The sequence below is a fragment of the Vanacampus margaritifer genome, chromosome 2, assembly GCF_051991255.1.
Source record: "Vanacampus margaritifer isolate UIUO_Vmar chromosome 2, RoL_Vmar_1.0, whole genome shotgun sequence".
Lineage (NCBI taxonomy): Eukaryota > Metazoa > Chordata > Actinopteri > Syngnathiformes > Syngnathidae > Vanacampus > Vanacampus margaritifer.
In genome coordinates this window covers 47644162-47659849 of record NC_135433.1, presented here as the reverse complement: position 1 = coordinate 47659849, position 15688 = coordinate 47644162, and the positions used below count along the sequence as shown (strand labels likewise).

General features: G+C 40.2%; 1 protein-coding gene across 1 annotated transcript in view; it reads left to right on the top strand.

Moving 5' to 3' along the window:
- Nucleotides 1–15688, top strand: part of abhd3 (abhydrolase domain containing 3, phospholipase) — a 39280-nt gene that overhangs the window by 10687 nt on the left and 12905 nt on the right. The window contains exons 3-4 of the mRNA XM_077559417.1: nucleotides 8198–8380; nucleotides 13640–13685. Of these exons, the coding sequence (XP_077415543.1) occupies nucleotides 8198–8380; nucleotides 13640–13685 (229 nt within the window). The remainder of the gene's footprint in view (nucleotides 1–8197; nucleotides 8381–13639; nucleotides 13686–15688) is intronic.

The following is a 15688-nucleotide window of genomic DNA, read 5'->3' as shown; positions in this document are numbered from 1 at the left end:
GTGGAACCAGGTGCCCCCCGTGGACTGGACCATATTGACCTTTTCATCACCTCATCTGGGTGCAGAATATTTTCAATTAGTCACTAATAATATACATATTCACATCCCTTATTTTTGAAAGAGCATCTGGTAGTTTTATTAGTTTGGAGTTAGTAAATATTAGTAAAGTTCTGTAGGCCTGTCCTGTGGGAAAAAATTCTGTTTGTTGTGACATTCAATTAGAATCCAGCCTTTGGCTGACTTTAATGACCTAAGCACATTCATTAATGCAAAAATGCAAATCTTAGCCAATTCAAATCTGACGAGGCCAATTTTGTTTACAGAGTGTAATGATTATTGGAATGTTTTATTATAATATTTACTGTTATAGATATGGTATGATATAATGTGCTTCCAGCCATTAAATAAATGCAACTTTCGCCAACAAATAAAATCAAAAAATAACATCTGACCCCAGGGCCCCAGGGAAAAATAGAAATGGAATATATTCACCTTATTTTCGCCGTCCCTGCCAAAACTTACTCCTTCTCCATGGTCAAGGAAATCCCCAATTGTCGTCCTGCAAATTTCATTCATTCTCACAGACTATCTATAATTATCACATTAAGACTAACTTTTAATTTTATATTTATTTAATTCAACATGGACTGTTTGTGTCCTTCGCGACGACATACCCAGACCGACCAATAATTCCCCCATCTGAAAAAAATCGACTTAGAGAATTTTTCAGACTGATAGTAGAACTACAGCAGTAAATCAATTTTGCTTGTTTTTTTGTTTAAAAAGAGGGGAAAATTTTACATTTAACCAGTAAATTCGATGTGCCCCAAGCAATTTATTTAAATTTCAAAAGAGAATTTCGGAAAATATTAGAAGACCAAATTTAACAAGCGTCAAATAACGGAAAATATAATTAAGATTGAAATAAATTTGATCCTGTCCTTATTCATATAAGTGAATTTTTAATTTCCACAACCACACAAAATCTACCAGTATTATATTTTGTACTATAGAAATGGAAATATTGTAGCAATTATTATTAATACATAAAGTTACCCTTAGTTTTAACATGTCATTATTAAGCTTGCTAGTCCCCCTTTTGTTGATATTTGTCCAAAAAGCTGACTGTTTTAAAATAGACAGAGATAAACAAATCAGATCAAATCAAAATAAACATCAAAAGTTTTAAAATATAATAAATCTGTGTGTATAGAGTGTTGTCAATCAGTTCGTTATATTTACGAAATGTTTTACTGTAAATGTTATCACCTTATATCTGTCAAAAATATAGAGTGCAGTGTAAACAGTCAGTATCACATCATATGGTCTGGTATCACTAACTCAAGGAAACATTGTTGGTGGGGGCGGAGTCACCAGCGTAGTGGAGCAGTTTTTTCACAGAACAGTTCGGGACGTAGGAATGCTTTAAGGAAGCTTGTGCAGAGCATTGTGTGCATTGAAGCAGTTTTTCATTTAAGACTTTTGCATGTGAGTTCAGGGTGCAGTCATTGTGGAAACTTTCCACCAGGTGGCGCCAGGAACCTCTGCTGTCCATCAGTTGGTGGCAGGCACAGCAGGTGGAGTGCTGATCAGGGGATGGCCACACCATGCCCCTCTGCAGGTGGTAGCAGCTGTGGTCTCTTTGCTTGCATCGGTCCAGTTGACCTTATTTTGAAATAATGACCCCGACAAATGACCCTCACTCGACTGAAAACATTAACTCTTTCACTGCCACTGACGTTTAAAGACGTCAAGTAAAAACCTACCGAGCACTGCCAATGACGTCAAAAGACGTCATCCAATGATTTTTATTTTTTTTTTGAAACGGGTAGAGGAAACCCTTCCGCATGTCTGGTGAAAGTTTCCAGCCTGTCTGTTGTGCCTAATGACTATTTTTGGCCCCTAGAGGGCAGCGATGACTCTCTTTTGACAAGATCGGGTGGGCGTCAGTAGAGGCGGAGCTAGAGCGTCGAGCAGGAGATGAGAATGGAAGACAAAGGAAAAATGGCGGCCGGTCGCGAGGAGCTCACGCCCGAGACGTTTTTTTCAAAGACCAAAAGCATCGCTGAAAGAGCACATTGTTGACGACGATGATCATCATCGATGATGAAGATGAGGGTGGTGACTCCGTGGTTGGGAAGCATTGACGCGGCAGTAGAAGACGTTAGATGGAGCTAGATGGAGGAGGGAACGGGCAATGGCGAGCGTTTGCAAGCAGCTCTACACTTACAAGACGAAAGGCATCGACCAACGCTAAAATAGTACATTGATGACGACGATGATCATCATCGATGATGATGAAGGTGAATCCGAGCTTGACGGCGAAATTGGAACCGCTGACGCGGCGGCTATGACGGTGTCGTAACGCGGAGCGCAACCGAGCACGCACAGGCGGACGTTCGATCGGACGACGGAGAGTGCCCCGAGTCCAATGCATATTCATCGGAGGAAGTGTGTACAGTCTGCTACTTGCTTTTTATTCCCCGGAAAAAAAGACCGTCAAGAAAGTGTAACGTTTGCACGCAAAACGGACCAATGCGAAAGTGAAAGTAAACTGTTGTGCGAGTCCTGGCGTCTCCTTGCACGCAGGAGAGCGTTACAAAAGGAAAAACTGTATTTGAAACATCCACATAATTGTAAGTAGTACCACAGTTGCACACATTTGTAAATAGTTTGCGAAATTGTTTTGTCAAATTGTTACACTGTTGAATGGAAATAAACGTATTTTGCAATCAAAAAACACTTTTTCATTGTTGGTGAAAGCGTTTTACAGAAGTAAAGCACTATTTAGGTGTTTGTGGCATCATTCATGGACAAAAAGAAGTGTACAATTCACTAGAGTGCATGAAATAACATCGTTTCACAAAAAGCTCTTTTTCTCCATTTTTTGTTTCAAAACAGAGAATTTCGGTGAAAGTAACCATTTTCTATTGTTGATTACTGAAGAACAGAATGAGGTAGATGAAAGCTGAGAGTCCAATCTTTCATTTGGTAGTATGTGTGTTTCCATAGTCCAAACACAACATTTTCTTTGGACCTTGAAAGATCACTCAAAATGCTTAAATCGGCTGGCAGTGGGGACAACCCGTTTCTGAAAACGTCTGGCAGTGAAAGAGTTAAAATCTGCCCCAACAGTATTAGGTTATAACATGTCAGTAAATAATCAGAACAAAATCCTCCTTTATTTCAAAAAATTAAAAAAAATATATATATTTTTTTTTAAATTAAAAAATAAAAAATATAAAAATAAAAATAATTTATTAATTAAAAATAAAAATAAAAATGACTAAAACAATGAAAGTTTACAATTTTAAATAATTGCTAATTATATTTCAATATTTGTTAAGGTTTACAATATTTAATTTAATATGTTTTGCATACCTTCATAAATAATCAATTAATAAGTGTGTAGTTTTCAATTAATATGTTTCAAGAAACGCCTAGTCAGCTTTTGGTCAAACATCAAAGCAGAAATGATTTTTTAATTACATAGCACCTCAAATTATGTCAAAATGTGATCCTCTCAGACGGCTTCTCCCATGGAATCCAGTCTTCCAGGACTCGCAAGGCCTGCTCCAAACTCTGAAATGGGACTTCAAATGTCGAATTCAAAGGTTAAATATATTCAGGAGAGATTAAAATTATTTTCTACTTATAAGCATGGGGAAAAAAAACCTTTTTAAATTATAATTAACACATTACTTCATCCCCAGGATGGGAGATAAGGAACTTGTCGTCTCCTCCTCATAATGGCTGACAGCCGCTTCTGAAAAGATATTTCAAGGTTAAATAATGTTCTCGCGCACAAGAATAATTATAAGGGAAAAACAATCATCTTATAACAAAATATTCCACATTAGTTGCTATCCAAATTATTCGTTTTTAGTTATTATTATTATTAAAATACGGAGAGTAGAGACTAAACTATTTCATCTAAAAACAATCCAAAAAAGGTAAATATATATTTTCTCATTAAACTTCAAAAGCAAATTTAATTAACACACATACAAAAGCAACAATGACACATTTAACAACTTGTCTTTTATAGAAACAATTGTATTCTCTATTTGTAAAGGTTTTAAGGCTGTTATCAATTTTAATTTGGAAAAATGGTGACATCTGGCGGTCAGAATTAGTCACAACAACTATAATTTCCAACTGTCTCGCGTCATTAATTTATAAAAGGGTGACACCTGGCGGTCAGCTAGAGTCATAGCAACTACAATCAGTCTTACAGTTATTTATGTTCAATAAGCGTAAGATATGCATCGAAATTTTACAATATTTTAACACTATATGTTATATCTATGTTATTTGCGTATTAATATTCATTTGTTTTGTATTAAACATAATTTTAAATATGACGTATTTGTACTCGTGAAGCCAGATTAAGTATTCACCATTAGTGGTTAGGAGATTTATATAAGGACTTAGAAATTTAGCTACGTTAATAATTTATGTAACGTCGTTTAATTATTTAACGCAGACCCTGATGCTCGCGGTTTTAGCATTAAAAATGTTATTAGTAATTTCTCAATCAATTTATCCCGTTCAGCGTTTATTATACGGTTTCATTTATTTTATTACGTAAATTTGTATTATATAGCTGTTTTATTTGCAAAGCAACATTTCAGCATTAATCATTATTTAATACACTTTCCTTAAAGTTACGTCCGGGATTTTCTTTTATATAAAAATACATATATTTATAACATTTTTAACGAGCGGTCGTCATCTACGCACATTCAAAGTTAAACTGCCGCCTTTAAAACCATCGAACAAATGACATATCTTATTAGAATAAACTAACCTTTTTCACAATAAATTCAAGTCCCGTCGTTCAATATTAAATACATTTTATATCATTATTTAACGGTAATATCTAACCCGGAAGGTTTAGTTCCGTCTAGCGGAAGTACTATTAGGTCAAGCCATTCAGTCCTTCAGAATATTTAACATTATTACTTTATTAAAGTTATATAAATGGTTATAACTTCACAAAAATACCTAAAGCTAGCATTCTAGCATTATTCATCATTTCATACACAATCCACGATTATGCCTCGCTTTTGTTTCACTCGAAGAAATTACCGGTTCTATCTCGTATTTTACGTCGAACGCCTGGCGATGCAAGTTTTAACGTTTTTCATCAATTTAATTAATTTACCGTAGATTATAACGGCGCCAAAAGATTTATTCCACTGCAATCGTGCATCCATTTTTATTTAGTCTTTCAATTCACGGGTCTGTTTTAGTGGGCAAAACTCCGATAGCAACTGCGCATGCGCTCTCAACTTTTTCATAGCGTCATCATGTTCTCGCTTAACGGAAGCTCATTTGGGTCAAACAATTCTGTTTCGCGTTCAAAAAGAGCGTCCTTAATTTCTATTAATTATTGACTCCCGTATCTTATAACTTATTATATTATATTATATTATATTGTAGTTAAGTCGTATTAACATTTATAAATGAAGTGACGTCTCACTTATAACAGAATTAGTCAAAAACATATCTCATCGCGGTCCCTTTAAGAATAACAGTGACGTCAGATTTTTGTATCACAAGACAAAACATAGAATACACACAAACAAATATCATGATCTCCTCTTTAAAATAATAAATACTGCTTTAAGTCAATTACGAATCAGTCTCTCGACTAATATAGCCTGTCTGTTCACAATTATTCGATTCAATTGTGCAGAAATCCCTCGTAACGTTACGTACCAATCTCTGGTAATATATCCTCATCTGCGCATTCGTATTTCTGTTGTCTTTCAGCTGAACAGACTTGTCCATGAATATCCATATCCAATCATCCAAGGACCTCCCGATTGATCTTAAAGCGGCGTATTAAATCCATTTTATGTCAACCTGACTACCAAAGCTGAATAAATGTTCAAGGATCTTAACGATGTCCCTACAGAGCAGTACTATCTCTGTGTTAGTCGTAGTATTTCCGAAATTTTATCCAAGAACCTCTCGTTTGCGTTTAACAAACTGCTTCCTTGCACAAAGACCTTTAAGAACAAATTATCTAAGTGCCTCTCGTCTGCGTGAACAAGACTGTTTTCCTCTTCAGCTTCTATTTTATACAAGGAATTTATGTCAATCATCCAAGTATCTCTCGTCTTGTAAAAACATAGAAATGTTTCTCAAAACTGACTACAAAACAATCGCGTACAATTCAACGTGACAGCATTTTATAAATAATGCTACATCACCACATGTGTATACTTCAAATACCGTGGTAAAATCCGAAATCTGGGACTTCGCGTCCAACCAAACGACTTCAAAATTTATCACTATTTTTCTTACATAAATTCCATCTTCAATATAATTTTGCAAGACGAATTTACCAGCCGCAGCGTTCTCAAACAGACAGAATTCCTAAAACGTGGATAAAGTGTCCACTTACCGTGATTAATGTGGCCGGGAAATTCTATTCGTCTGTGAACGCCCCGCTGTAAAACGTCGCTCTTAGTCGGGGTCACCATTTGAAGAGGAATAAAATATATTTTGTCCTCTTTGCGTGTTCCAAAAATATCAAGACAGATTTAATGTAAGAAAAAACACCTTTGCAAAAATGATTTAATCTAATAGAGATCTCTGGACATCGTGACAGGCTCCAAACATCACATAACAGGTGGAATTTCAGAGTGCCAAATGTGTCTCTTCCACGTGTAAAATGGCTTCTTATAGTTAAACCGACCGCCTCTCTTTAATTTGTAGACAAAACATACTCTCTGGGTACTTTTCCATGAGCAGGGGTGTGTGTGTTCGAAGCAGATTCTGTTCTCAAGGACCAAATGTGTTTTCACACAGAACGCTGAGAAGGAACTTTTTTAGACTAAACAATATACCAGCTTAGGTTAAGGTCAAATTATACTGAGTTCAACACTACCTCACATCTACAAAACATTTTAACATGGTTAATATAAAGAATTAAATTGTTAATAATGTATAACAATGGTTAATATATGGAAATAAAGAATTTAAATGTTAATAATATCTAACAGTGCCCATCATAATGAAGAACTCTTCAGTGGCCGGCTGCTGTCATGCAGGGTGCTGCCAGGTCCACTGGGATCAAATTAGGGTTCACTGTCCTGCTCAAGGACACTTCAACATGGTCACAAGGGGTGAGGATCAAACCCACAACCTCCCATTTGGGAGCCGAACACTCTACCACTGAGCCGTGCCGTTCTTTGCGCCAGGTTGCAGTCTCTCCAAGCTGCAGGAAGCAAGCAAAAGACATGATGTCACACAGTTTTACTAATGACGTTTTTTTGCATAACCTTTTAACTCAACACTTTTACCACAAAGTATGACTTTCTTCAACTAAAAAAAACATGTTTTAAATTCATTAAGGAAATATTTGTATTTCATTGATTGGATTTCCAGAAGTGGCTTTGTCGTTGATTTATATTTTATTAATTAATTAATTATTATTTTTTTTTTTTTTTATTGCATGATTTTCCTGTAAAATAACAGGTAAATGCTGTAACATCAAAGAGTGCTGTAATTTGTACAGGTATTCATTGAGATATTGCAATGACAACTTCATTACAAATAATTACTGTAAAATAATACTGTTAATTACACTCTACCACGTGAGATATGCTACGCTTACACGCTTTGTTAATAAATTGCTGCTGTCCAAAAGGAGACCAAAAATGGTCTTGGATGTACGAGGATTCCACCTGACACCAGTGTGCCCCAAAGTGGGAGTGGCATGGCTCACGGGTAGATTGGCCGTTTACCAACCTGAAGGTTGCAGAATCGTTCCTCAACCCTTGAGTGATTTTTTTTTTAGTATTTTACTCTCTTCCAAGTGTAAACTTTACACTTTTTAAACTGGGAGCTAATATAGTCTTTTTAGAGTAAAATTTATTCTACAAAATTTACTGTGTACTGTATAATAGAATACAGTAAGCAACTAATTTATATACAGTAAAAAACTATTGTGACAAATTTACAGTAAACTATACTGTAATAGATTTTTTTACAGTAATTAACTGAAATTTTACAATGATTAGCTGGCAACTTTTTGCCAATAATTTACTGTAAATTCTACAGTCAATTCTTTACAGTGTATTGTGAAATGCTGGTAATTTTTCACAGTGTGGAATCTGAAGGCGATCAAGGTAAAGAGCATAAAGATGCGCAATGCTGACTGCTGCGCCGCTTCTCTCCGCAGTGAGCTTATTAAGGCGGCAGATGGAGGACAGATCTCCTTGGATTGGTTCGACAACGATGACAGCCTAGCTCATCCTGACCCCGCCTCCAGACCCACCATCCTCCTCCTCCCCGGGCTGACCGGCACCAGCCGAGAGTCCTACATCCTGCACATGGTCGAGCAGAGCCGGGATCTGGGCTATAGGTGGGTGATCTTGGCCTAATTTGCAAGAGGGAAGTGCACTTAATGGCAAAAAGGAGACATGCTAGGCTTCTTTTTATTTATTTAGGATGCAGATGTTCTGTCCAGAGTACACCTGAATGAATCTTTCAGTAACCCTTTTCACATAGAAACCCTGTTAAATTACCACATCAGAGCCACAACAGATTTTGCCGCATACTGTGAGATGTCAGAGAGTGACATGAAAAAGACCTGGTTATTCAAATAGTCTCTTTTACACGGACATCCAGTAAAATTGGCATATTGGAGTTGTAATTGACAGTTAAGATGGCATTAATCCACGTTTGACCTTCACACGGACCCTACAGAATTGCCATAGCAGAGGATATGCCATTTTGTCACTTGCAGTTATTGAAATAACCTTTAATCTCTAGTGTCTTTCATATAGAAAGCCTGCACTCTAAAAACAGTTGGGTCAAAAATAACCCAACCCTCGGTCAAAAATGGACCACTTGGGTCTATTTGACCCAACTATGAGTCAATAAATGGGTCTTTTAGTGTAACTTATAAATATTGGTCATGTCCTTTACTTGGGTCAAAATAATTGGTCCTTTTGTATAAAACAACCCAGAAAGTTGGGTCCAATTGACCCATAACGTGGATCGGTCCATTTTTGATCCATAATTGGGTTAGTTTTGCCCCAACTGTTTTTAGAGTGTGCAAAATAACCATATTGAAGCCTTAACAGAAGATAAAGTGTGTGAGATTCCACACTGTGACACAGAAAACTTTGAATGACCATAAGTTCTTTTCACAAAGACATCCCACAAAATTTCAGAATAACCTTCGCCTTTCACACAGAACCCAACGAAGTGCGATGTTGATCAGATAATTTGATGACATCAGTTCCAGCGTCTGTGTGAGGTACAAAATGATTCTACATTATTGTGCAAACGTAAACAATGTCCTGCCTCACCGGGCTCTGTGTAAAAGTATCTTATTGCAGGGGCCTTGGATACAGCTATTTTGCAGGTTCTCCAGATGAGACTCGGGATTTGGGGTTATTTGAATGAAGAGGATTTGTTTCTAACTTTTTTGTGTGACTATCACAATATCTCACCTCAGTAGATTCTTTGTAAAAAGCAAAGGCAAGTTTTTGCAAGACCCTGTTACAGCTATTTTGTAGTGTCACGATATGAAACGGCCTTGGGTTATTTTTGGTGACAGGCACAAATTAAGAGCTGATTTTGCCACATTTGGGAAGCTTGGTGATCTCAGCATCTTGCGCCCCTCACCCCTGTGTGTACGCATGTGTGTGTGTGTGTGTGTTTCACTTAATGACTTGCAGCTTATCCTGCCACAAGCTTTGCAGCTAAGCCCGGCGCAGCTTCAGAGTGCATGCTGCAGTAAGTTTTTTTTTTTAAAGCAAACCCCGCCCCCCCACTGCCCCCACCTCTTTGCTCTAGTCTACAAGCCCCACCCCTGCTGCTGAGTTACTTTTACACAGGTCCTTCACATAATAGAAGACAAGCCAGGGACGATGCTGATGCTGCATATGCACCAGCCAAGCAAACAAGAAACATTTCGATTAATAAGTATATCAAATGTTCGTGTTTGTGGAACAAATGTCTTGATTGTAAGAAAATTCAATTTGATAAAAATGTATTCAAGAAAAAAAAGGTATACCCAAACCTAACCTAACTGGTCTGCACATCTTAAAAAGAATATATTACCGGTATGTCAAATTGCCTGCCAAGCCTTCATTGTCACATATACGATAAGCATGAAGAATGAACTGGATACGCATTATAGAAAAGGGAAGGATGGATTACATGAAATTGAAGATGACATTAAATGTACTCTCCAATAATTCCGTGAAGCTCAGATATGATTGTTTCTGTGCTGGTTGTACCTGCCATTCATACAGTAAAAATAATTGGTTGACAAGGCGAGGCCCGGCGGGCTCAGGCGCAGGGATTTGGTTAGCCTCAACGGCTGCAGTTTAATCAACACAAATCACCTCTTGACTTAAGGAAAAAATGCTGAACAAAAAAAAATGCTCCAAACTGGAGGAAAAGGGTAACAAAGGGCGCTCCAACCAGGATGCAAAAAAAAGCACGAGAGCGAGACTAGACAAGGTCTGTGGATTTTAACTGTGGGAACGCTTCCATGCACAGGACGTGACACTTCGGCAACAAGACAAGGGAGATGCAGACTATTTAACATATGAGGGTGATTGGGCACAGATGGACACAATCAAGGAATGGGACGGACGCAGACACCACATGAGGAAGGGCAAGTGACCTGAAACGAGAGGAGAGTTAGACTTTCAAAATAAAACTGAAAATGACAAGACATGACAAAAAAAAACAAGACCACCTCACTGCGACATGACATTGTGCCCAATGGATCACCTGAGGGCGCAGAGACTCAGTAGCATAGAGGCGACGTGGTGGGCATTCATCCGGATGAGAAGAGACTTTGTTGGACTTTTTAACATCATCCTCGATCTGCCATCTGACAGCTCCCACCACACGTTGTGTCTGTTCCGTGGCAGAATGGGCTCTGTCTCCTTTGCAGGCTCGGGGTCGTAGAGACAAGATAGGGAGTCCGCCTTGGTGTTATGGCACCACGGCCTGTAGGTGAGAGTAAAAGAAAACCATCTGGCCTATCATGAGTTGAGTCTTTTAGCTTTGCGTAGGTATTCCAAATTCTGATGATCAGTCCAGACCACGAAGGGTTGCTCTGCTCTCTCGAGCCAGTGTCTTCACTCCTCCAAGGCCACCTTCACAGCCACGAACCCCAGAAAGGAGATGGTGTTAGCGGAAAAAAAAGACTTTTTTCGGCCTTGACATTCAGCTGGTGGTCTATTAGCCGTTGGAGTACTTGAGTGACATGATTCTGGTGAGTGGCTAAATCAGGTGAGTATATCAGGATGTCATCTAGATATTCATGCACGAAATAGTCAATGAAGTCTTTTAGCATGTCGTTGATCATGAAAAACTGTGGGTGGATTGGTGAGACCGAAGGGCATAACCAGGTATTCATAGTGTCCACGAGGAGTGTTGAAGCCTGTTTTCCACTCGTCCCCTTCCCTGATCTTGACTAGGTGGTAAGCGCTTTGAAGGTCTAGTTTGGTGAATACTTTTGCTTGTTGCAGCTGATCGAACACGGATGACATCAAGGGAAGGGGGTAATGTTTTTTTACTGTGATGCCAGTAGTCCACTCATGGTCTTAGTGATCCGTCCTTCTTGTCAACAAAGAAAAATCCAGCCGCAGTCAGAGACGAGGAGGTCCGAATAATTCCGGCCTTCAAGGATGTGTCTATATAGTCATTCAGAGCTTTGTGTTCGGTCTCCTTAACAGAGTACAACTGACCTTTGGGAATAGTGGACCCTGGGATCAGGTCAATGCCACAATCATAGTCCCGATGTGGTGGAAGAGACAGGGCTTTGGTTTTGCTGAAGACCTCGCGGAAGTAATGATAGCATGATGGAACCGAGTACAAGTCCAGGTATTCATTGTCTGTGAAGAGATGGATGGACACAAGGTTAATAGCAGCAGAGTTCATACTGTCAGCCGGCTGGCCCACCCCGTGGTCAATGCGGTTCATAGTCTCTCCTGAGTGCCAGTCTATATGCAGGTTGTGCTTGCACAACCAGGGATGACCCAAAACCAGGTTGTGAGATGGTGACTGGAACACGTGGAATCGAAGGTATTCTTTATGCCTCCCTATGGACATTTCGAGTGGTTTTGTGACATGAGATACCACAAACAGTTCCCTGCCATTGAATACCCTGGCTTTAATGAGTGTTCAGTGGTGTGGTTTGTGCCTTTAAACATCTCACTAGTCCCCAGTCCATTAAACTTTCATCAGCCTTTGAGTCTATGAGTACCCGCAATGCAGTGGTGGTGACGTTGTGGTTGATGATAACAGGTGTGAGTTTGCGTGCTTCGGTTCCCGAAGCAGAGCGTGGACTCACCGGGGTAGCTTGCTTAGCAAGGCATGAGGCAGCGAGATGTCCGGGTTCTCCGCAGTAGTAACACCGGCCGTCCTGGAAGCAGCACTGTCATTCCTCGGGAGAAAGTCGGACTCTGCCCAGCTGCATGGGTTTGTCCTCGAAAAGCATGCAAGTTAGGTGCTGGGGAAGGAGGAGACGGTGGCGCCTCCGTTGATTGTGGTCGCAGGAGGATCCCCACCAGCCGGGACGAGCTCCCACCACCGATGGTTGGTGCGGATGGCAAGAACAATAAGAAAGTCCAGATTGGGCGTCAAGTCTATGAGCGTCAACAGCTCTTGGGGAATCCCGTGGCCAATCAGCGGTGGTTCAGGCTCTGGCCCAGTCGGGTGTGAGATAATAAATGCTACCCGGGATCGGTCGGTTAGGAAGGCCTGTGGAGAATGTTCAAAATGGATATCACAGTCAGCGAGGAAGGCCTTACACTGTCCAGGATCTCCCGAGTAGCGTTCAAGGGCGGCCAGTTTCATGCCCAGCCCGGCAAATGATGGGGTCCGGCCGTGCAGGAGGTGCGATGGAGCTACGCAGATGGCTCACCAGCTCCTGTACCTGTCCGGAGATCTCGTCTAGCTGGGTGGCGATGGCGCGCTGGAACTCTTCTTGATGTGACAGGCGACGACCGCCTGCAGCGTGGCTTCCAATTTCCCTGCTGGGTCCATGCTGGCCGAAGTGTACTGACAAGGCGAGGCAGGGAGGACACAAGCGCAGGGATTTGGTTGGCCTCAATGGCTGCAGTTTAATCAACACAAGTCACCTCTTGACTGAGGGAAAAACACATTAAGTTAAGTTAAAATACCACTGATTGGCACACCCAACTAAGACGGGCAAAATTCATTTTCCGCATTTGACCCATCCCCTGAGGGAGCGGTGATCAGCAGCACATGCCGCTCTTGGGAATCATTTGCTGATCTAACCCTCCAATTCCAACCCTTAATGTGTCAAGCAGGGAGTGACATGGGTCCCATTTTTATAGTCTTTGGTATGACCCGGCCAGGGATTGAACCCACAACCTCCCAGTCTCAGAGCAGACACTCTACCACAAGGCCACTGAGCTGAGCCACATGAGGGTGGTTGGGAACAGGTGGACACAATCAAGGAATGGGGCAGACAGACACCACATGAGGAAGGGCAAGTGACCTGAAACGAGAGGAGAGTTTGACTTTCAAAATAAAACCAGAAATGACGAAAAACCCAAGACCACCTCACTGCGACATGACATTGGTGAATTAACAATTGTACATGTGTCTGTTTTGTGTGTTTCAGAGCCGTGGTTTTCAACAACAGGGGGGTGTCGGGGGAAACTCTTCTGGTAAGAATCCAAATCTGGGTCACAGTTTACATTGAAAACCAAGCAGGTCAAAACAAACATTTTCTATTTTAAAAACAAGTCAAACAAATGTGAAATCTCAAACCATCATCATGTTAGCAAATGTCAAGAGACTTCCACTCTGTGAGCATTTGTGGGATTAACCTCACTCACAGTAATATAGATGGAGCAAAGGAGACAAAGTTTAATGATAATCTGGCTGTTCTGAGTAATTAAGCATCAATTACGTAAACAAATCAATGCAATAGCATGTAGCCAAAAATATGGTCAGCTATCCCTAACTAGCATGACTATACTGAAAATCTGCGTGTGTTCTTTGACTAATTTTACTTTAATTTTATTACATAACAGTGAGCTAATGAGTTTGTAGGGTCCATATTTTCAAGGTTAGGTCGAAGGAGCCATATTCCCTTCCTCCTCTGCGTTGCTCTTTTCACATACGAACTTGAACTAGCATTAGCATTTGCGGCAGTCCCAGTTTTGCTCACTAAAGTCAGTTGACCATCACTAGAAAAGTATTCACATGGCACACAGTTAGTTGAGGGAGTAGCTTCTTTTAATATAGATTTATGATTTTTAAATAAAAAATAATGATAATATTTTCAATTATGTTAAATTTGGTAGCACTGTGAGCTCATATGGATTGTACTGTTGTTGTTACAACTGGCAACTGGCAAGGACTATTCCAGATTTTTTATTTATTTTTTTAAACACTATTCCCCAAAAATATGTGAGCTTGAGCCGTCCTGACACGTGGCTTAATTCTCTCATACTACCGTATATTTAGCATAACATCACAGTCTGTGGTGGTACATTGCTGTTCTTTTTGACTACACGAGCAATTACCAGCCAGTACTGCTTGAAAAGTCACATTGAAGCCAGGGTTCATGAAGTTCAGTCCATTTTATTGTGTGTAGCCTTGCTTGGCACTGTGTCAGTCGGCCAGAGTGGGGGTCTTTGTCCCTCGTATCAATTGGGAATTGTGCCACGTTCTGCGCACATGATTTTGCATTTATCCGCTCTTGTGTTTGTTTTCTGTGCTAGTGTAAGCGCCATTGTGCATTGTTTCAATGGGCCAGCTTTTAGAATGACCCCACTGTGTGCCAACGGGGCCTATTTCAAGACCTTTTAAGCCTTTGCATTGCAATGAACTAGTGGTAGTTAGAACCAATTAACCCCTAATAACAGTTTCACTGGACAACGCGAAATTGGGAGTGCGTGTTTACCATGACAAAACTAGCCCCCGATAGCAGTATCTCCAACTGAAACGAAATTGGGTGGACATGTCTATCATCATAACAGGATACACGGGGGGAAAAAAAAGTCTCAAGAACCCCAAAATTTGTCAAGAAGGCAAAGTTTGGTGGAGGACCCAGTCGCAGGGAAGCAGGGCAAGGAGGTGAAGGTGATGTACAAAAAAGGACTTTAATTACTATAAAACAAAAGCGAACTCCAAATGGCAAGAGAAAACAAAACGTGGGGAGGACAACAAGGCAAAAACTGGTAGCATGACGGGAGAGAAATGACAACGAATCGACACAGACAGAGGGGAGACAGGAGACTAAACACACACACGCTAATGACACAACAAGACACACTTGGGGCAAGACACAAGTGGCTGAGGGCACTGATTGGTTGACACGAGGAAGGGCAGGATTACGCTTAACAGGACCAAGGGGGAGACACAAGGAAAAACAGAACCCAAACATGACAAAATTAAACAGGACTTCTGCCATTTTGGTTCCAGTTAGCCATTTTGAGCGCTTGTACCTTTGACGAACCACTAGGGAGTTAATTCACATAAAGGTTTTTTATTTTTTATTTTGAGAGTTCCACCGGAAGTTTGCAGATTGAATTTTTATCGTATGTAGCTCAGCTTCCCATAGTTGATGTCATGTTGTTGTTCTTAGACTGCCTGTTATGCTTAAGTGTCTCGGTAGGTGATGCTGATTTTGCCTAGCAACAGAGTTCAAATGAGTTCAGCG